Source organism: Sminthopsis crassicaudata, chromosome 2 (assembly GCF_048593235.1).
Source record: "Sminthopsis crassicaudata isolate SCR6 chromosome 2, ASM4859323v1, whole genome shotgun sequence".
NCBI lineage: Eukaryota > Metazoa > Chordata > Mammalia > Dasyuromorphia > Dasyuridae > Sminthopsis > Sminthopsis crassicaudata.
Genome location: NC_133618.1, coordinates 221,791,363 through 221,815,080, shown reverse-complemented (window position 1 = coordinate 221,815,080; position 23,718 = coordinate 221,791,363). Strand labels below are relative to the sequence as shown.

The 23,718-nt window shown below is 33.6% G+C and overlaps 1 protein-coding gene across 1 annotated transcript in view; it reads left to right on the top strand.

Annotated features, from left to right (window-relative positions):
• The window catches only part of LCLAT1 (lysocardiolipin acyltransferase 1), a 115,340-nt gene extending 94,391 nt beyond the window's left edge, over window positions 1–20,949 (top strand). The window contains 1 exon segment of the mRNA XM_074288253.1: window positions 20,406–20,949. Within this exon segment, the coding sequence (XP_074144354.1) occupies window positions 20,406–20,905 (500 nt within the window). The 3' untranslated portion in view covers window positions 20,906–20,949.
• The last annotated feature ends 2,769 nt before the right edge of the window (window positions 20,950–23,718 follow it).

The following is a 23,718-nucleotide window of genomic DNA, read 5'->3' as shown; positions in this document are numbered from 1 at the left end:
TTAAAAAATTTCTTATGGTTTTAATTCCATCTTGCTTGTTTATTTTTAATTTTATTTTCTTTCCCTTTGACCTCTATTCTACCTTTACTCATTTATGTGTTCTCTTTTTATATAATTTATTTGTAGGGTGTTTGAAGCGTTTAGTCAAAGGATTTTAGTTCTTGGTAATTTGAGGTGTGGTCTGGCACAGAGAGCAAAGACTCAGCTGGCAGGCCCCATACTGAGAGGGATCCTGCTTCTACCCCCACCGAGGCTGTGACTTTGGGATCTTTTTTAAACTTCCTTGATTTCTTCATTTCCTGCCTGAACTGATTTAAGAAAACAGTTTAGAAACAGGTTTAAATCAATAAATGTTTTGCTTATATTATATTATAGTGATTTCAGGTTAGCAATAAATACAAGAAATACGTATTTCCTGGAAGTATTTTCATAAGCCTTATTCCTTCCTTACTGTTTCCTCAGCTCTCTCTGCTTGCCTTTCCTCCTCATATACATACAAAAGAATATTACCTCCTCCAAAATATAGTATAGATTTTGAACCTTCTAATTACTTGATTTTATTGACAATTACTGTAACTCAGTTCTGCTGGTTAACATTACTTCTACTCACTCCACCCTTTCAGTAATTTTGAACTTTTAAATTGCTGAAGAACAAGACCCCTTTTTCATCCCTAGCTATATTTTCCCTCATTCCTTTTCAATGGCCCACTCCAGACTTATTTGCATCTTCCTCCATGCCTTCTAAAATTCCTTATTTAGAACAAATAAACTTCCTTTCATTTTAGACCTAGTCTTCTCTTACTCTTTCCATCTTCTGGTCCTCACTGAAACATGGCTCTCTCTAATTGATACTATATCTCTAGCCATCCTTTCCAGGATATATTTTGATATCTTCCATCTTACCAGTCCCAGGGGGAGAGTCAGAGTACTCCTGGCTTCCCATTGCAATTTCCAGATTCTTCCTCCATTATCAGTACTTAGCAATCTGTTCATCTCTGAAGTTCTTGCTATTGAAATTTATCATCTGGTCTAGATTCCAGTGACCATCATCTACCAGTTGTCAGGACATTTTCCCTTGTTTCTTTATGACTGGCTCACAGTTTATTCTACCCTAACTCTTATACTCATTTCAATAAACATATCTGTTCTCCCTCAAATAACCCAACTTTTCTAGGTTCTCCAGTGTATTCAACTTCCATATTGTTGGGAGAGAAGAAAAGAACCTTTTCACCTCAGTCTGCACAGGGATTTTTATAGCCTCGATCTTGCAATAACCACTATACGTTATAGTTCTATTTTCATGACCTCCTAAATTCCCTTATTCAATCATAGTATTTCATTATTCTAGCTATCCCTCACCTTACTCCTTTAACATTATTTGTATTCTTTACGGTAACCTCAGGTATCCGTCAGTGCTTTCTCACACCATGACCCTTGCTTCAAATATACAGCCAGTTTTGCCATAATTCTTGTTTGAAAACACAAATATATGACAGAGTGAGTGATGTATTAGAGAAAAATCTGAGTGTAATGTGAATTTCACATTAGCTTATGTTGGAAACACTGGGTAAATGCAGAAAACTGCCTCCAAATAAACCAAAGTTTGCATACTACATATATGCAGACATGTACACACTTCAAACATATCAGCAATTTCAGTTCAATTTGTAATATCTTACAAGGTTATATTTTGCTATTCTTTTGTATTTATACTTTTCTTTAAAAAAAAAAAACACTTATTTATCTCAATCCCATTTCTTTCTTCCTCCCTATAAGTTCTATGGTTTTAATTTGTGGAATTTTGCATGGTATGATGATTTTTAGGAACCATATGTTTCATGATAGCAAAACTGATGGTTCCCTCTTCCATTCCTTGTTTCTACCCCTGAATGAATCAGTCCAGTTAGTTTTATGCTATGTTCTGCTTACCAAATCTTTGTTTTGTCTGATACTCAGTATTGCCACCATTCTTCTCTCTTACTTCTATTTATGTGGTGGTGAGTAGAGCTGTAGAAAATCACAAAAGTCACTATAATAGCTATTCCAGACTATTTCATCTGTCCACAAGTCTCCCACAAGTCATGACTTTTCTCTTCGCAATCCTACTCCACGCCTACAACCTCTCAATTGAGAGCTTCACTTCATGTTTCAAAAAAAAGGATTTTCCCCTCGAGATCACTGAAATGATCTGAAATGATGTCACCTTGAAAGCATTACCAACTACTCCTCCTTCATTGTAGTCTTGAAGAAAATGGGGCTCTTTTCCTTGCCATATCCATCCACTCTGCTTATAACCTTGATCTCATTTTCTATCTTCTCTAACACCTTCTATTACTCCCTTTGTCTCTTTTTCTCCTCTCTTTTCTCTCTTTCTCTCCTTTTCATTCTGCTGTACTGTCTGCAGTCACTCTTCAATCTTTCCTCATCCTTAAAACCTTTTCCAGATTCTACCATGCCCACTTTTTATTGTTTGGTATTTAATCTTGAAAAAGTTATCTACATTCAGTGTCTTCACTTATTCTTAAGTCATTCTTCTGAACCCTCACAAATCTGGCTTTTGACCTATTCATGGAACTGAAATTAATCCATTTAAAATTACTACTGAACCCTTCTTTGGCATTTATATATTGTGATGGTAAATTGGGCCATTTTTTGTCTCAATTTTTTCCTAGCCCTTAGTCATTGCATTTGGCACTGCCTCAAACAAAGTGGGAGAGAACTTAATTTAGAAACGTCAAAGTCACCCACTTAATCTTGGGCCATTGCCAGTCATCTTGACATTTGTCTTACCATTGAATACCACAACCACCACCAATAACCAACTACTACTACTTCTTCTGGAAAAGAGGTGGAGTTTGACATCTTTACTCATCTCTGCCTCACTGAAATCCAATCTGTATGCAAGTCAAGACATCATTTAATGATATTTTTGGTCCTTTTCAAGAAGGAGGGACAATTAACAACAGTCTAATGGCCTGGCCTCTTTATCCTCATCCTTCCTGAATTCACTGCAGAATTTTATATTATAGACCACCTTCTTCTGGATACTCTCTCATCTCTGGATTTTTATGACATTGCTTTCTTTTTTTGTTTTGTTTTGTTTTTGTTGTTGTTTTTTGGGTTTTTTTGCTGAGGCAATTGGGATTAAGTGACTTGCACAGGGTCAGTCATATTTTTTTCTTCTGAGTTGTAAGAACATCCATTCTGTGAATGTCCCTCTGATTCCACGTGTCCACATGTTATTATCTTTTTCCTTTAAACTCATTTCCCTTCCAGATTTTCCTATTACTGTCAGGAGCATCACTATCTTTTTAGTTATCTTGGTCTTCAAGCTTGACATCCTCCTTGAGTTTCATTGTCACTCATCCCATATATCTAATCTGGTACCAAATTTAGTGGTTTTTAGTTCCATGATACCCCTTGTATACTTTTTTCTTGCCATTTGCATAATCAACACCTTGGTTCATTTCCCTTGCAGTAACTTTCTAATTGAGCTCCCTTCCTCAAGTCTCTTCCATCAATCTGTGCTCCACAAAGCTACCAAAGTGATTTTCCTAAAACTGGTCTGACTATGTGATTCTACCCTAAATAAATTCTATTGGTTCCCCATTCCTTCTAGAATCAAAAATTAACTTCTTTATTTGGCATTGAAAGCTCTTCACAACCTAGTCCTCATCTATCTTTCTAGTCCTCAGCCATAGTGGTCTCCTTTCCTCTCTCATACACACTCCTTTTCCTATCTCTTTGTCTTTACACGTTTGGAATACTTTCCCCCATCACCTGTCTTCTGGCTTCATTCATTCAACTCCATTCCTATTATATCCCAGTCTTCCTAGGTGCTAGTGCTTTTCTTTCTAAGGTTACTTTGTATCTACTCTGTAATTATATGTACATCTGTTTATATAAATGTGTTTTTTGAAGCTTAGCCTATTTTCACTTTTTATTTGTATCTTCTATCTAGTGTCTAGCACAGAGTAAATACTTAATAAATGTTTTTTGATTACTTTAGTCACAAGATCTGAGCAACTGTTGTACAACAGAATGTGTTCAGGAAAATCTGTGGAATGCTATTAAACATTAATGCTTCATAAATATAGGAGCATAAACAGTTATTTTATTTTATTATATAGGAGCATAAACAGCTTATTTGAGACTAACAGGTTCACTTATTTGTTGAGTAAATAGAGAACCTTTTTAATGCTTAGGAATAATTGGCTAATCTTTGACTTTCTCATGTTAGATTTTTTTTTTAAAGGGGAAGCTTGTGTCTCCTCATATTTTTTGTATTTGACATACAGAATTGCCACAGTTGCACATGAATATTTCACTTGTCTAGTACGTGTAAGACTACAAACAGTAGCTAATAGATGACCTGAGTCATCTAAAATATGAATCGGATATGTGGCTTAGTCTAGATTGAGAAAAATTAATCTGTGGTGTTTCATTTCCTCTTTAAGATGGATTTTTGTGAATTCCCTTTAGCGTGTGTATGTAAAAGAAATGAGACAGAGGATATTGAGATATATAAAAATTATATTGATATAAATATTAAATATTTTAAAATATTTAAAATTAAAAATTATATTGATATAAAAATATATTGAGATATATAAAAAGAGATATATAAAAGTTGTAATTCTTAATTTTGATTTCTTCACCCTCAGCCCACATTGGTTTTGGATTTATAAATTGTCAGCCTCAGCGTAATGAACTTTTAACAGGGATAAATATAAATGTTATATTTAGGCCCCAAACTAATTTATGCAAATACAGAATTAAGGGCACCAGTTTACTTGAAAAAGACCTAGAGATTATGGTTGCCAGGTTCAACATGAACTAATTAAACAAGATAGTCTTCCAATTCTGGCAGGTCCTCTTATGACTTTCGTACGATATCTAGAGAATAGTATGCAATTCTTGATGTCATATATGAAAAAATAAATCAACAAACTAGAAGGTACTAAAATGGTAAGGGACCTGGAAACTGTCTAACATGAAAAATGTAGAACTAACTAACAATGAGAGAGATGTCTAACAACTGGTTGTCAGATGTGGATTTGAAAACAGGGTCTGTGTTGAAATCTTGGCATTATCACTTACCTCCATTATCTAGGGCAAGCTACTTAACCTCTGTAGGCATCTATTTCCTTCTTGTGAAATTAGAGTATTGGACTAAATGACCTCTAAGGTTCCTTCTAGCGCTAAATTTTGATTCTGTGAAACGTGGTTGAGTTTTCTTTGGAAATATTCAAGAAAAAGCTGGATAATTACCTTGCAGAAATACTACAAAGATGTCTTACCTGCACTGGGTAAGAGATTAAGCTCAAAAGCCCATGTATTTCTGAGGTTTTTTTAAATCAATTAGTAAATCTGACAAGTAAGGGAACTATTTTAGAGTTTTCTACAGTGATTTCACTTAGATGTTGGGAAAATACTTTAGAAGAATTAAAGCAAAAGTGAATGTATATTTTCTTTTAAATATTTTAAATGAGCATTTATAGTGCCAAAACTTGAACAGTCTACTTACTAGCCTAAATATGTTTGCACATAGTTGTATCTTCTCATTTAAATTCAATCATAGTCATCAACCAGCCCTGACTTAGACGAGCGGAAGGTATAAACTTCATTTTCATCTCATTAGGCCACCTGGAAGCAGCAATCAGTGAGTAGTCCTGACGTCAGTAGTCTCTCTACTTCATTAAAATGTTAATTTCATGGTTTTAATTCCCTTTGTAAAATGTGCCACTGCAGGACACCATGTGTAGATTTATTCCAAATTACATCAACCTGCATATTATGTTCTGGCATTTTTCCATTTAGTTTTCTTTATGTATTTTCTATATTAAGATATTAGTTATTTTAAAATATATATGTATATATTTAAATCCTTTGTATTTTCCTTGTTAAGAATCCTAAAAATATTTAGTTATTTTTTAAAAGATTAACCCTTTAAAGTGAACTTTTTTTCAAATTCCTTATATCTCTGAATACTTTGCTTATCTTACCTATGGCTGAATTCCCCCTCCCTGTAATATTCTAACATATGCCTCTGTGTATCTGATTAGAAAAGAAGAAATACATTGTGCTGCAATTTTACCAACAAGTAAAAAAATGGTTCTTTCAGCATGGTTATATTATCAAGGTTTCTGAGTATGTTGTTAGAGGACCTGGATTTAAGTCCTGTCTCTGTTAGCCAACCCATTTGTAAGACCTTGTACAAGCCCCTTAAAATATCTGTTTCCTCATCTGAAGGAGAGGGCTGGACAAGATGATCTCCAAAATCCCCTCCTGTCTCTGAATCTATTATTTTGTGATCCCAGTAAAAATCTTTAGTGAAAAATGATTAATAGCTGTTATGAATCCCATAAACCAATGTTTCTTGGGCAGGTAGAGCTTAACAATGTTGTCTACAATAAAATGTTGCCTACACATTGTAGATTCTTTGATATATATAATCACAAAAATTTTTCTAATTATCAGTATCTAGGAAGGAGAGTGTTATGTATAAGAATCAATAAGGAGGCTGGTTTCATGGGATTGCAAAACATTGGAAGAGGGAAGGAGAAAGATGGGGGAAGATTGGAAAGATAAATAGATAATTTAATATTTGGTCCAAGGGGTAATAGTTACAGGAGATTACTGAATAGGAGGATGATATGATCATATCTGCATTTTAAAAAATTTAGTTTGACATTTGACAGGATTGGGGAGAAACTTGAATCAGGGAGACCAATGAGAAGATTATTGCAATAATTCTTGCATTAGGTTATAATAAGGACCTGTATCTTGCTGGTAGCAGTGTCAGAAGAGAAAAAGGGGGATATACAAGAGATGTTAGGAAGGTAAAAATGACAGCTTTTGACAACAGATTATATATGAGTAGGGGAAATTGAGAGAATTAAGGAAGACCATTATGTTTTGAGCTTGGGTAACTGGTAGGTTAGTGATATCCTAGACAGTAATGGGGGGAGTAGGATTTGGGGGGAAGAGGGATAATGAGTTCAATTTTGGATGTTGAGTTTAAGATCAGGACATCAAATTTAGATGTTTCATAGACAGAGAAGTAGGCTTAACAAATGAATCTGAGAATCATTAACATAAGAGTCTGAAGCAGATTGAGATCACCAAACAAAATAGTATAGAGAGAAAAGGGACAAAGGCCCAGGACGACACAACTTTGGAGAAATCCATAATTAGCAGGTATGATTTGGATAAAGTTCCAGCCAAGGAGAGTGAGAAGTAGTGTCCAAACAGGTAGGAGAACCAGAAAAGAATGGTGTCCTGAAAATCTGTAGAGAAGAGAATCTCAAAGATGAGAGGGTGACAGACTCAAGAAAGTTGAGGATTGAGAAAAGGTCATTAGATTAGTTCAAAAAGAAGGCCTATTATAGCAAAGCTGACATTTTAGCCTATGCTTGATGACCTACAATGAGAGAAAATCCATCATTTCTCCTAACAGTCTCGTCTATTTTTAAAAAATAGCTTTATATTGTTAGGGATTTTTTCCTGACAGCAAGTCTATACATTTACCTCTTTTTGCACCTTTCACCCATTGTATTATAGAATAAGATTTAGAGTCGCTATTATTAAAGATAAGCCACTTAATCTCTTAGCATATCATATTTGTACACTTTAGAATGTGAACATTTATCCCACAATTTATAATTTGATAAGGTTCATTTTTCTTTAACCTAAATTTAGGAACATTGATGTTATTGTTCAGTCATTTTAGTTGTGTCTCTCCATAATCCCATTTGGGTTTATCTTGGCAGAAGTAGTGAAGTAGTTTATTAATATTTATCCGGTTTTAATCTGTGCCTTTGGGGGGGAATAATCATACCCACGAAATCACGGATCCATTGAAACATCAAAATAAATGATTTGCACATCATAGCAATGTTTCCGAGTAGAAGGCTGGTAACAGAGGACAAGAACTACTTACATATCCTGTCCCTTCCAGGATTTTTTTTTTTTGCCTCTTCCCAATTTTTCCTCTGTCTCTTTTATTTGATTTATTTGATTTTGATTTTTACAATCCCTATGACTTGAGTCTAATTCTTATTTTTCTTAGAGGCTTTGGCTGTAGGAGCTTTGGCTTTGTTATCTTCTTCTCTATATGTATTTTGATTTCCTTGTAACCATAGTAACTTTCTATGGTCAGAATCTGCTCATTTTCCTTGCTTATTATTCGGCTTTTAACTCTTTGTTAAAGTAGGGCTCTGTTTCCAGGGTGGAAGATGCATTGTCCTAGGCTTCAGTAGTTTTGTGCAGCTGTTTTCAGAGCTCCTCCTAGAGGTCTGACTACAAACATTCTTTTATGTTCCTGGAATTGTAAAGAGTGCTCCTATATATACTCTTATATATAAAGAGTACTCCTATGGCTGTAAATTCTAGTGTGCTAAAGCACTAGAGTACTTCCTCAGTGCTAGTAAAGAGACTTCATGCGAGACTTCAGAAGCTGCCACTGCTGTCATCACCTATGCCCACTCCTAGTTTGCTAGTTTCTCAAGGCCCTTTCACCCTATTAACAAACCTTCCAAGTTGTCTTTGCTGTCTGTGGTCTGGGAGGTCTAGAAGCCATCAGTATTGCTGCTAATTGCATGTTAGACTGCCATTGTGGTGCCATAGACCTTTTCCTACTGACCTTCTAAGTTGTCTTAGGCTGGAAAATGTTCCACTCATCCTTTTGTGTTATGATGTTCTAAAATGTGTTTTAGAATCATTTAAAGAAATTTGGGGTGCTTTGGTGGAGAGCTCGGGAAGTTTCTGCCTTTTACTCTGCCATTTTGGCTCTGCTTTTCCCCCTTGCCTTTTTATGTGAGAAAATTTGCCCCATTCTACTTCTCCCTTTCCCATTTCCCAGTTGTATTTATCTTAATTTTACTTTTTTTTTTTTAGATGTTATCCCATCCCACCATATTCAACTTGTACTTTCTATCTTCATAAATTTTCTCTGTACATCATTTTCCCATATAGGAATATAAATATGATTTCCTTTTCCTATTTATCCTTTTATGCTTCTCTTGAGTCTTATATTTGAAAGTCACATTTTCTATTCAGCGCTCATATTTTTGTAAGGAATACTTAGAAGTTTTCTATTTCATTGAATATGCATTTTTTTTCACCTGAAGGACTATAATCAGTTTTACTGGGTAAGTGATTCTTAGTTGAAATCCTAGCTTCTTACCCTCCAGAATATCATATTCCAAACCCTCTGATTCTTTAATGTAGAAGTTGCTAAATTTGTCTTATCCTGATCATGGCTCTGCCATTCTTGAGTTTTTTTTTTCTTTTTCTGTCAGCTTGTAATATTTTCTGCTTGACCTGGGAGCAAGTTCACTGATTTTTAGAATGTAAGCATTGATTGGTGTTCATTAGGAAACTAATGAAGTGTTTTCCCCATTTAGAAAGCAATATAAAGCTGTAGACAAAAGTTTTGTTCACCTGTTACACATGCATGGTCTCATTACTAAGCTGAATTCAATTCAGTTAAAGGAGTCTTTTAATAGTAATTCCTCTTTTTGAAGAATTGAACTGCACTTTATTTTACTTCATTTCTATATTTAATATAAAACTATGAAGTTTTTATGAACTCAGGACATTGATGTGTACTGAGAAACATTTTCATGGACATGTTCTCATTGTAGAATAGTGTATTCATTTTGCTAGGAATTAATTTTGATTAACTGTTATTTGGTATATAATGGTATATAATGTTTGAAAGTGGCAATAGTCTCTGTTATAGGTTGGTGAAGTAGAAATGTTTAAGTTTTTATAAAACTTTGTCACTTTAAAAGATTCATTTTAAAATAATATTGTTATAAGCAATTATTTCATTTTAGTTTTTAACTTTGCTTTTATTTGCTAAGACTCACTGAAATGTTCTTTTATTAGCTAAATCGTACCCATTTTTCAAGATATAGCTCATACTCGTCTTCTTTCAGAAAAAATTTTGTTGAAGATAAAATATAGCAATATAATTAAAATCCTTTGCAAACTTCAAAAGCACTGTATAAATGTACATTATGATTTTACATAGAAGAATGAAGCAATAGAGGATAGAATTGTGATTTCTTTGGAATATAGGGTATCTCTCATAGAGTTGGAAACTTCATCTATCAATTCAGATAGGCATCTGATCTACAACTTAAGAGTCTTAGAAGATTGTCCAGAGCAAAGGTAGTGGTATATGGCCCACAAAATTTCCCAGTGAAACTAAATTAAAATGTAATTGGAAAATCTTGAATAAAATAAATAAAAAATACAGTACAACATGAATAATGTTTTTAGTGGAACCAAAAGTACTTTTCAGTACAGAAACTTAAAGATCATTATGTAAAGAAATTTCCCTTGCAAATTTTGTTCCATAGTTTCAATGATTGTGCTGACTTACAATTAAGCATATTTATAAGTTTATACTTTTTGCTCTACTGTAATCCAGTTGCTATTATCAGAGGTAAACCACTTAATCACTTAGTATATTACATGTTTGTGTACTTTAGATTGTGAACACTAATCCCATAATTTACAATTTGGTATGGTTCATTTTTCTTTAACTTGAGTGTAATTTAGGCAGAAAAAATAAAATCATGGGCTGGCAACATCCTATTTTATGGGCAATTTTTCTTCACTCTATTTTCCTTCACTCTATCCTGTCCCTAAGTTACTCTTCTTATGCCCAAAGCCATTAAGTTCCCAACCACCCTGGAAAAGCCATATATGTGCTCCAGAAAGATCTCTCTCCTCCTCCTACTCACTGCAGTCAAAACTCATTTAGCTAAGAGTTGGTCTAACAGTACACACAAAGGACATGTTTATTCCAAAACAAGATTATGTGAGTCTAAAATAATTTTTAATTGATATAAGCTAACAGCAACCTCATCTACTGTCACTATTTCATACTCCAGCCCAATAGACTTTTTAGAAATTCTAGTAAATTTTATCGAATCACTAATATTTAATAGTATATAGTTCTCTTACTCCTTTCTCTTTGCAAGTTCTGTTCCCAGTAGGGTTCAATAGTAGCAGAATCACCATGGAAAAGAGAATATAGACTATCAGAAAATATTTAAAACTCACCACGATAAATCCTTGAAATTTAGAAGTCTCCTGTGCTTCAAACTCTCTATTAATTAAAATATTTTAAGATTTTACAGGGCTGAGAAAGAACAGTGAGAATCTATTCTATGCTACACATGGTGGGGGTTGTTTTTTTGTTTTTTTTTTTTGTCTTAAAGTACATTAAAGTCTTTGGATAGTTTTAAAATATGAAAGATGACTGTGAAATATCTACATCTATTTTCAGTAATTTCGGCCTACAAATCAGTATATATGTTGTCCTCTGAGTTTACCCCTTCTACCATCCCTTCTCTCCCTATTTTTTAGCTGCTTTTTAATAGCTTATGTGTACAAACATGTCCAACTTTCCCCTTAATAAAACTTAATTCTCCTATTCCTTCAAGTTATTGTTTTACATCTCTCTTCCTTCACATTTAAATTCCTTTAAAAATGTTTCATGTATGTGTTTGATTCCATTTCTTTACATCACATTTGCTTAATAATGTTTTTCAGTCTGTCATCTAATCCTGTCATTCAACTGAAATTACTCTCCTCAGGGTCACTATAAGGATTCTTAAGTAAGTCTCAGCCATGTCTCTTTTGTAACTTCTTTTTTATTGATAACATGAGAATATATTTGCAGTTATGAGATAGAATGTTAGGAAAGCATACAGAAAGGAAAACCATCCTTTCTCCTGCATTAATCACTGAGAATCCTTTATGGCAAACCTGTGTTAACCCTCAGAAACCTGGCCAATTCCTTGAGTAAACATAGTCCTCTTAAAGGAATGAACAAATATTCTGCCTAATGAGCCTCTCATGATGGAGCATCCTGTACCTGGATGGCTGTTGTGTTTTAAGAGTCAAGTATTAAATGAGAATACTTTGCATTCTCAGCCTATAAAAATCCCTTAGTGAAAAGGGACTTTTGAGAATTCAGGGTAGGAAGCCTTGTACAACTTGCTTAGCAATGCTTCCCACTTGAGACTCCAAATAGCTGTGACCATGGATTTTCCCAGCCAAAGAATTCAGATGTTTATGCGTCCTCATTGTAGTGACAATGTATATTGTATATTGTTTGTTTGCTATAGTGGCCACGGTGTTTGTTAATTACTTAAAAATTGTTAATTAATTTTGTGCTATGAGTTTTCTCTTATGTCTTATTTAAACTTGTACCCAATCTCTTTAAGACTGTCTGTTGAAATGTGAATTCTGAACCTAGATTAATCTTTGTCACCAAGATTCTCTTAAATCCAGTGGTTTTCTTCTGTACCTATTTCACATTTCACCTCCCCCCTTTTTGAATACTCTTTCTTCTCTGCACTTTCATAACTTATCTTGTGGTTCTCTTCCTAACTGTTTGTTAGAGCCTTCCTAGTTCCTAGTATAATTTGCAGCATCATCATCATCTGTGTACCATCCCTTATATGTGCATATAATAATACTTAATATTTATATAGCACTTACTAAGTGCTGGGTACTAGGCTAAGCACTTTACAAATATTATCTCATTTGATTCTTAACACAGTCTTGGGAGAGGTAGGTACTGTTATTATTATCTCTTTTTTCAGATGTGAAAACTGAGGCAAACAGAGGTTAAGAATGTTGCCTAGGATCAAACTACAAATACCTAGTAAGTGTCTGAGACCAGATTGAAGCTCAAGTCTTACTTGATTGCAGCATGGCACTCTGGTCTGTCCTGGGTGTCCTCTCTTTTCCTCTTTTCTATACCTTGTCTTATCAGCTCCCTTGGGTTCTATCATTGCTTTGCAGGTGATTCCCTTAATTGACTTATTTTATCCTTATTTCTACTTAGATATAAGAATCTTAAAACAAAACAATTTTGTTTTGTCCAAAACAAAATTCTTTGTCTTTCCTCTAAAGTCATTCAAATATTTATTAAGCACCTACTATGTATCAAGTAGTGGGGTTACAAAAAAGAATCAGGACAATCCCTCCTCTAAAGGAGCTTACAATCTAGTAAATTTCTCTGTTTCTGTCAAGGGCATCACCAATCTATTCATCCCTGAGATTCATAACCTTAGAGTTACAACCTTGACTCATCATTCTTTCTTAGGCTTTCAAATCTAGTTGCCAAGTCTTAATCAATTCTATCTCCACAACCTCTCCCTTTATTCTTGCCTTCTTGCCTGTTCTTTTGAGACAACCTCCTAATTGGTGTCCCTGACTCTAGTCTGTCTCTTCTCTAATCCATTTTCCACATACTTGGCCAAATTGATATTCTCAAAATATAAATCTAACCAAGTCACTCAGCTGCTCAAGAATCTTCATTGATTCCCTCTAGTTTCAGCAACTCAATATAAACTCTTTGATATTTAAAGTTCTTCACAGCCCTAAACTTTCTTAGAGAAAACATTCAAGAATTTATTTTAAAGGCTATAATATAGGAGTAGAAATATGTTCTTGCCTTATCCTTGATAGAACTAGGAATAAAAGTAGGAACTTGCAATGGTGAAACTTTAGACTTACTGGGCAATGGAAAACATAGTAACCATTCAAACTATTAAAAAATGGAACAGACTACCCTAGAATGTAAAGTTGCCCCTCTCACTGTAGATCTTCCTGGATGATTGTTTGTTGTAAATATTATATGGGACCTAAATCGCCTCTGAGGTCCTTTCCAACTCAAATCTGTGATTACTGTACCAGATTAGAGTCTGTTTTGGTCACATTCACGTAGTCTTTGTTGTCCACTTACCTGTACACTAATGCAAACAATTTCATGCCCAGATGGATAAAAAGAAGACAAAATAAAAGACAGAAAAATATAGGACAAAAAAATCTGAAAGAACTGGTCAGAAGACAAAGAATAGAATAGAAAAGGATGCTAACATCAAAAAGAATTCATGCTTAGACAAAAATAAATTTTAAAAATGGTGAGAAAAAATTAGGGCCAAGAAAGGAAGGAAGAAGTCCTTTAAATACAAACACATATAAAATTCACTGTATATACCTTTCATACAAATGGGCCAGGAGAGAGAAGAAAAAGAGGATGAAAGTATTAAGTAATATGGGAGGACAGGTGAAGGCATAGATTCTGTTAGTGGTATTATGCAGGGAATAAGAAAAGTTTTGCATTTATATCCCTGTAGATCTCACTTTCTGAATATTATTTTAAGTTATTTGGTTGTTTCAAACAATAATACATTTTTAGTCAATCACTTGCATTATTTTCATAATTGAACTAGTGAGAATTAAAATAATACTTTAAAACTTAATGCTACAGATGCTATATCTGATTGTTAATAGATAATGTACGTCAGAATTAATATGTTGTGGTGATAACCTGTTGTCATTCATATGATATTCAATAGAATGACAAGAAAAATGGGTTTAATGTAATATTCCAAATAATAAATACTTAAGTCTGTGAATAATATGTAGAAATTTCTTTGTAATCCTTTTGATGCCAAAACCTGTTTCTACTAGACCTTGATATACAAGGATAAATCATAATAAATTCAATCAACCTAGTACTTGATAAAGATATCTTAATCAGAAAGTGATTTAATGAAAAGCCTTAGCACAGATGAAGACTCTTAATTATTACAGCCTAATATTTATACACCAAGAAGAATTTGTTTCAGGATTAGTCAGGGACCTGGAGGAATGTAGAGACATCAATTTAATAATGGGAATCTTTAAGCAAATGATAGTAGAATTTTAATTATAATGTATTTCTTTACAGGGCACATGATTTTATAGTTTATATTCATTGCACCTGTTAAATACACCTAAATAAAATGCAAATATGGAAAGGCTCTAAAAAAAAGATTCACAATCTAAAACTTTATATGAAAATAGCAATATGCTTTCTAAAGATTTTCCTGAAATTAATGTTGAAGTCTACACACCTAGTTAAGTAGATAGTGAAGATTGAATGGTGTCTCTGAGTTATTTCTAAGTCAGAAAATAAAGGGGGGTAGTCATGACATGAGAATGAGGAATAAACAGGTGGCTAGCCTAAGTACAATTGTAGTAACCAGGAAATAGTAAAACATTTAGAGGAAATCTTGAATGTATTGGGGTAAGATTTTTCTGTGGAGGGTATCCAGGAGGACATGGACTTGATTTGCAAAAGAGAAAGTGTGAATCAGTTTTTATTTGAACTTTTACCACATTTAAGATCCCACAAATTACTTGAAAATTGTATCATATTAAAAGGACAGGCCTGTATCTCAGATCCCTTTATTATAATAACAGCAATGTGGCATACTAAAAAAAAGCATTGAATCTGAATTCAGAAGACCTGGATTCAAATTCCATCTCTGATATACATTTCCTGTTTATCTTGAGCAAGTCAGTTGTGCCTCACTTTTCTTATCTGAAAAATGAAGAATAAATTAAGTGGCCTCTGAGGACTCTTCTAAACCTAGATCAATAAATTACCATTAAACTATGCAGACTTGAAATAAAATAATCACTTGATGAATGGATATAGTTCACACACATAACCAAATTTATGGGGAGTAATTTAATATGAACATATTAACATTGTGGCTTTTATAGATCCATCTCCCCACTTTAATTCTGTGAATGTTCAGATAAAGACTTATAATCTTTATTCAAAACTGCTAGGGTCATTAGGGTTACTTGAAGTAAATTTTCTCAGTGACAACAAATTCTGATGTTCTCGAATGCCACGGCAAAGTTCTTACTAGCATGTTCTAAATGGTATATTGTGCTTATTCTTATTCCCTTAAGTTTAAAATGCCCTTATACTTATGCTAGTAAACATCTTCTTCAATTGTACATAGGCTCATAAACTCATACTTTTTGATATAGATATTACAGATATTTTTGGCTTCATTTTATAGACAAAAAATTTTATGCTCCTCACAAAGTCTGAGAGAAGGGAAGAAGAGAGACTGTAAAGAGTTCAGTCTTAAGAGAACTTAAAGAGGTGGAAATAATGTCCCATTACTCTTTCTCATCATTTTAAGTTTCTGTTCATCACTTATGAAGTGGTTCCTCCTAGGAATTATTCTTCAAACCAGGTAAATGACAATAGACTGTTCTTGGTTTGTTGTTTTGCCAACCAAGATATTGCTTTCATAATATGGACAACTGCATACAGATGATTATAGCATCTAATCAATCTTACTTTACCATTAAAAAATACTTTGAATTTTCAGCAATCTTGGTTCTTTATGTTGTGATTTTCCATGGTCTCTTGATCATGGCATTACAAAAAGTAATTTAGTATTTATATATTATTATATTATATTTGGCATATGTTTGCCAAATGGTCATCTAGCCATTTCTTGAAGAGTTCTTGAAAAACCCTAGGATCTTCCAAATTGTTTCTTTACCTCAAATATAAATCTACCTCTTTTCAACTTCTACCCATTCGTCTTAGTTCTGTCCCTGGTAGAATAAGCAGAAATGCCAAGTAGACTCTATCCATAGCATTCCCCTGATCTTTTAGACCAGTAATACAGGTAAGAAAAAAAATAAGATTAGTTTGATTTAACCTATTTTTGATGGAAACTGTATCAGCACTTCTTAATGTTCACTAACCATCCCACTAATGATATATTTTTGGGATTTTTCCTAGAAGTTAAAACTTTCTGACTTCTGTTTGGTAGACTAAATTCTGTCCTTTTTTTTTTTTTTTTTTAATCTTTTTCCTCAGCAAAGAAAGTATAAGGAACATGATTTAAGCAGTGTGCTTGTGCTTATTCTCTCCCCTTTCATCCCTTCTCCCTCCCACACTCCTTTCCATTATTATTCCTTATTTATTATCCCATCAATTTTAAATTGTAGTTCTCTCCTGACTTTAAACCTCCTCTTTTTCCTATATAGCTAAACACAAACCCCTTTTGTTATCTGAACTCTTCCTTGCTAGTCTCATCTTTATTGTCAACTTTGATTACATTAAATTAAAAAATTTTTGCACAAACAAAACCGACACAGTCAAGATTAGAAGAGAAGAACATATTTAACATATATTAGATTACTTGCCCTCTAGGAGAGAGTGGGAGGGAGGGAGGAAAACAAAATTTGGAACACAAGGTTTTGCAAGGGTGAATGTTGAAAATTATCTATGGATAGTTTTGAAAATAAAAAGCTTTAATTAAAAAAAGAAGAGAAATAGAAAGTTAGAAAAAGAGTTTTACATCCAGGGTTTCTGATAAAGATCTTTAAAATATATAAAGAACTAAGTCAAATTCATAAGAATACGAGTCATTCCCCAATTGATAAATGGTCAAAAAATATGAATAGTTTTCAGATGAAGAAATTAAAGTCATCTCATAGATAGTCATATTTTTAAAAAATACTCTAAATCACTATTGATTAGAGACATACCTCATATCTTTTAGATTGGCTAAAATGACAGAAAAAGATAATGATAAATATTGGGAAGAGGACTAGGAAAACTGGGACACTAATGTATTTTTGGTGGAGTTGTGAACTGATCCAACCATTCTGGAGAGCATTTTGGAATTATACCCAAAGAGTTATCAAACTGTGCATACTCTTTGATCCAGCAGTGTCATGACTAGGTCTGTATCTCAAGGAAATCATAGAGAAGGGAAAAGGATTTACTTGTGTAAAATTTCTTTAGCAGCTCTTTTTCTGGAGGCAAAGAACTGGAAAATGAGTAAAATGGGAATGGCTGAATAAATTATGGCAGAAACTAGGTATTGACCCACACCTAACATCATATACCAAGATAAAGTTGAAATGAGTTTGTGATTATAATATCATTCTTTATGTCTAAATCATGAATAAGTTGTCTTATAGGAAAGGAATGGAATAATATAGTTCTATTAAAAATGATGAACAAGTTGAATTTAGAAAGGCTTGGGAAGATTTACATGAACTGATGCTGTGGAAACAAGCAGAGCCAGGAATAAAAGTACACAATGTAATAGCAAGATTATATGATGATTAACTCTGACAGGCTTGGTTCTTCTCAGCGGTTCTGTGATCCAAGATAATCCCAATAAACTTTGGATGGAAAACATCATCTGCATCCAGAGAGTGAACTGTGGAGACTGAATGTAAATCAACACATGCTATGTTCACTTCTTTTTTCTGTTTTTTTTTTTTTTTTCCCTCCTATGGTTTTTCTCTTTTATTCTGATCTTTCTCTTCCAACATAATTCAAAAGGAAATATGTTTTAAAAAATGAATGTACATGTTTAACCAAAAAAAAATGTTTTTACATGTACTGGGAAAAATAAATAAAAATTTTAAAGAGGGAAAAATATATTGTGGGATAATTAAAAAAAAAAGTCTCTTTAGTTAACGAGTTCAGTTTGACACTATGCTCCATTTTCTAATTCCTTATTCCTTGTGTCCTACTGTGACTCATATCTTGCCAAACCTAGATTACTTTCTTCATTTATCTTTTCTACTCCAGTTCACATACATCCTGAGTACAAGTGGAAGAAATTTAAGTGATCATAATGATTGGGTCTCCATGTGAACACTTGTTTTGTATGAGTTCTCTGTATGTTTGTCATCTTGAGTAGTGTGGCCAGCCCATCAGAGTTGTATTCTCTGCCATAGAGTTTGAGTACTTGGCAGTTCAGCTTAGTCTTTAGTACCTTACCTTGCCACGTGATCATAAGAATCTTCCTAAGACATTCCCAGTGAAGCAGTTCAGTTTCTTGGCATGATATGTATGTATACAGTCTAGGTTATATTATACAGTATGTAAACATGCTAAAAAGACACTAGTGTGTATACAGTCTAGATTTCACAGGCATACAACAATAAAGTCAGCAAAATGACTTCTGCTTAATGCTAACACATGGTTGTAGAGAATTGTGCTAACTTACTGACCTAATCCCCTGCCAGTTTATATTTTCTAATTTTGACTGGTCCCTTACCCTCTAGTGAGACAGCCATTTCTCCCTAATCTCTGTCACACTTCCTTCAGTAGCTGTTTCAAACCTTAAATTCTCTGCTGAAGTTTGTTATTATTCACTCTGTATATATTTTCTCTCTAGGATACTTTCTCCTTTCTTGGTTACTATGACATTGTTGTTTCCTGACTCTTTTTCTTATCTATTTGTCCCCTTTTTAGTCTCCTTTTCTGGATCATCGTCTATATAACACCTTATAAATTTGTATTTCAAATCTTATTCTTTTTTGCTGCCTCAGGTTATTTATAAACATTGCCAACCAACTCATCTTTCTGGTAAGGGAGAGTGTCTTTTGTGGAGTTGAAATACATGATCATTTTCTTCATGATACATTCATAAGTCTGACAAAAGAAGCTTGTATGAGTTTGTGATTTACTACAAATGAATCCTGTTTTTTCTCTCCCTCTCCCTTTCTCTCCCTCTCCCTCTCTCTCTTCTCTTTTCTCCCCCTCTCTCCTTCCTACATACATACATACATACACACATACACACACACACACACACACACACATAAGCTGTCTCTGGGTATTCATTTTCTTATCTAAAGCAGATTTGGACTGAATATCTTCATGTTCCCTTTGGACTCTGAATCTCTGATGTTTTCACATATAATTATATTTTAGTATTCTGGAAAAAAGACTTTTTTTTACATTCTTCATTCCTTTGCTAAAGTTTTACTCCATGGTATCCTAGAAGTGAATTTTAAAAGGCTTTTACTAATAGAGTACAAGTTCTGGCAAGGTTTTACCATGTTTTCTTTGCTTTAGTCTTTTATCAGATATGGGAATACCTAATGAATCCTAGAACCTTTTTTTTTGCCAGCAGTAGCATTTATATCCTTGGAATCATATTCCACTTCTACAAAATATAATTCTCTTAGGAAGAATGGCTATGACTATATTTGCTTAGTATCTTAAATCTTAATCAATGCATTAATGTAATTTGTTATGAAATTTTATTATATTTATAATAAAAATTTTGAGCCTAATTATGTTTTTTTTTTTCTTCCTGGTAGTTGGCATAATATTTAGTTAAAGGCAGATGAGAAAGGATTTTGAGAAATTGTGTACCACAGGAGTAAATCAGTAAACCTTTGGGAGAAGGAATAGTTATGTGTTGTTGTGTTTTTGTTACTAATTTCAATTTTGTTATCTTTTGTACCATTTAATTTTAGGATTCTGGATTTCTTTTTCTTCTACAGTTCAGTTGCATTTTTATCCCACTTCCTCCATCCTGATTCCTATGATAATCAATAAGAAGAAAAATAATTGAAAATTATTAGTAAACATTCATCAAACAACTAAGGACTATTATTATTATTGTCTTTTTTTCTTCCTCAGTTAGTTTTTCATGGTTTTTACCGTTTTTAGGTCTGCCATGCAATTTAATCAACATTACTAAAAAAAAATTGACTATTTCTTTATCTTTACTTATTTTCTCTCAACCTAGGTAAGAACCTTGATGCCATCCATGATGTCACTGTGGCATATCCTCATAACATTCCTCAGACAGAGAAGCACCTCATAAATGGAAACTTCCCCAAGGAGATCCACTTTCACATCAGTAGATATCCAGTAGAAACACTACCAGACTCCAAGGAGGGACTGCAAGTCTGGTGCCACAAACGATGGCAAGAAAAAGAAGAGCGACTCCGCACGTTCTATGAAGGTCCGAAGAATTTTGGATTCACAGGGAAAAGTGTGATTCCACCTTGCAAATCAGAATTCAGGGTACAAATGATCAAACTGTTTTCTATCCTATATTGGACCTTCTTCCCACCTACTATGTGTCTTCTTACATATTGCTACAGCATTGTTCGGTGGTATTTTTTTATCACAATTGTCTTTCTTGTGCTACAAGAGAAAATATTTGGTGGACTAGAAGTCATTGAACTTGCATGTTACCGATTCTTATGGAAACGACGAGTAGATGGCAAGAAAAAAGATTGAGAACAATAGGATTCACAGACCAGAAACTTGAGGGATTTTTTTTTTTTAAAAAGTTCTACATACAGCCTTTGTAAACTGAGAAGATTTTTTTGCATGAAAATTTCGAATCTTTCTTACAACCACCATTCTTTATTAAAAACATTTTGCACTTGGTTTTGTGAAAAGGAAAAAAAAATAGATGTTGCTCTATATGAAAATAGTTTTTAATCTCAGAATGTAATTTTATTATTGTTTCAGCAAGGAGATTCAGTGGTGAAATAATTCTTGCTGCATTATTAAACAATCATTAGGTTGTTAATAGGCAAGGTACACAATGAATTTATACAAAAACTCCAATGATGTCATCCAGCCAAACTATGTAGCCAAAGGAGATAGATCTGTGACTTGTAACCCCTAGCACAAATCAAGTCTCTACACTGAAGAGTGGAGGTAGGTCACCTCACTTATTCAGATGAGTTGTCTTTTTTATTTTTTCCTCTAACCACCATTTCCCAAAAGCCGTCCTTATTCCAGCTTTCTCTAGGCCCCTGACTGAAACTTCTTGCCCTCCTTAGATTAGTCACAAGATTTGACAACTAATCAGCAAAAGGATATGGTAATTCATAAGAGGCTAATGCTTGGTTTTTGGTAACCTACAGACTGAAAAACCATGTGTGCCCTCTTACCCTTAAAGGGAATCAGGTCTATGAGTGAACAGAGACTTTACCAATTTCTATAAACTTCAATTTGAATTTTGCAATGAGAAATTTTGCTAGTTTTTCACGTCTTCATTTTATTGTTATATGATCAGTGCTCATTTTCCTTCAGTATATTGGTAGTTTTTAATCTTTGCGCGTAAGAGAGATTTATATGAAAAAATATATACTTTCTCTCTTTCTCCCCCCCCCCACCAAAAAAAACAAACAAAAAAATGCACAGTACAATCCAAAATTAACAAACTGTGGATTCTCAGTGTTTCTGAAAGCCTACAGATAAGAGAAGACTACCCCTCTCTGTGCATAAAAATCTTAGTGTTTTTTAGGGGGAAAAAATAGCCTTAAAGACAGTTATTAGTGATAGCCAAAATTATATGACAATAACATTTCCCATCATATAGCTAACAATTCAAAAGACACTTTTGACCTGACATGGAGCTCATTAGTAATACTATTCCACAGCTTGACTTTTTGTCTCAGCTTACCTTTTGCCCTTGACTAGTTTGTTTAGCTAAATAAAAATGTTGCCACCAGTAGAAACTCCAACGAACCAGTAACATAAACTTTCAGTTCCTTTATGAGGCAAGAAAAACTTTGTAGTTTCTTCCTCTTAGCATTTGGTTCCAAAATATGGAAATGGTGGACACAAAAATGAAAATAGGAAGAATTTAAAGTCTGACTGTTAGTAAATCTGTTGGCTTTGTTGCATCTTTTAAATAGCTCCAAAGTTATTCACTGTATTGTGTACTTTGCTCACCAGAGTTTGTCCTTGTCCTACAGAAAAGGGAAGACTCTGTTTCTGTTTTGTTTGTAAAAATATGAGTTTAACCCCTTACGAAAAGCCTTCAATAAAGGCAGATATGGGTAATAGCCAAAATTTTTTACAAAATAATTTCCTATCATATCTGACAATTCAAACTACATTTAATTAAAACATTTTGTGCTAAACAGTGACTCCTACTGCAAATTTTAACTTTGTGCTGCCATCAAAGCTGTAAACACATAGTAAGTATGGCTTACTAATTAAATTCTTGTAGGAAATACCTGTTAGTCTAGAAAGAATTTGGTGGAAAATAATTTTGTTAGAAAGCAGCAACAAAAAAGTGTATTGACTGTGCCTCTTTTCCAAAGCCTATATTAAACTATCTTCCCTCCTCCCATTACAGCTGCTTTTAATAATCTGCACATAGCTACTAATTGGTTATTACACACATGTGCTGAAAGCCATCTGTTTAACTTCATGGGATTTTTTGTTTTTATTTGCTGATTGAAGGGAAGTTAACCTTTTTCCATTTTAAAATTAGTTTCTAATTTAGGTTTGTCTCAAACTTCCTTTGGCTATATTTAGAAACTCAAAAAGATTTTGAAAGTTGGGATTTCTCAATTTTAGGTGAGCAAGGAAAGGCTATGCTTTCAGTCCTGAATATGTTTATAATATATATTCTTTGTAAGTTGAAATCATAGCTGTCCATAGCTATGCAGCTCCTTGTCTGAGGAACATTTTCCATCTAATCTGATGCAATTCAGTTCTGAATCTTGCAAAGAAAAATACTTTTTTCCACAGAAGACATTTTAAAGATAAACTACAAGCCTTAAAAAAGCAAAACAAAACAAAACAAAACAAAAAAAAAAACAAAAATAAGACTTCAGAATCAGAAGTTACAGACATTCATACCAGGGAGAAACAGTTTTTACAAGGCTCTGGGGAGGGGTTAGTGGAGAGAAAATGAAATAAACAGTTTTTGCCTGGAGAAAGCAGTGTTCCAGTTCCCCCTTTGAAATGGAAGGAAAAAAATTTTTTTCTCTGCATTTTTCATCTTTTGAAGAAAAGTTTTTATTTTAAATAAAGTTTTCAAAACCTTTAAAGCAATTACTACTTATTTGTAACATCCCATTGCTTTTGAAATGACTCAGAAAAATTAATATGATATTGGCAAAGTTGCATCCATATGTCTTCAGTCCTTACATCTTTCAGTCCTCCACTTTGGTGCTCTAGAAACAGAGCTACTTGTCTCCTGGCTCCATTACAATTCAGAGGTAATGATCTCTTAACCTGTAGAAGCCTTGGAAATTGTAATAATTTACTTGTCCAAATGTTCAATTTTAAAATTGCCATTC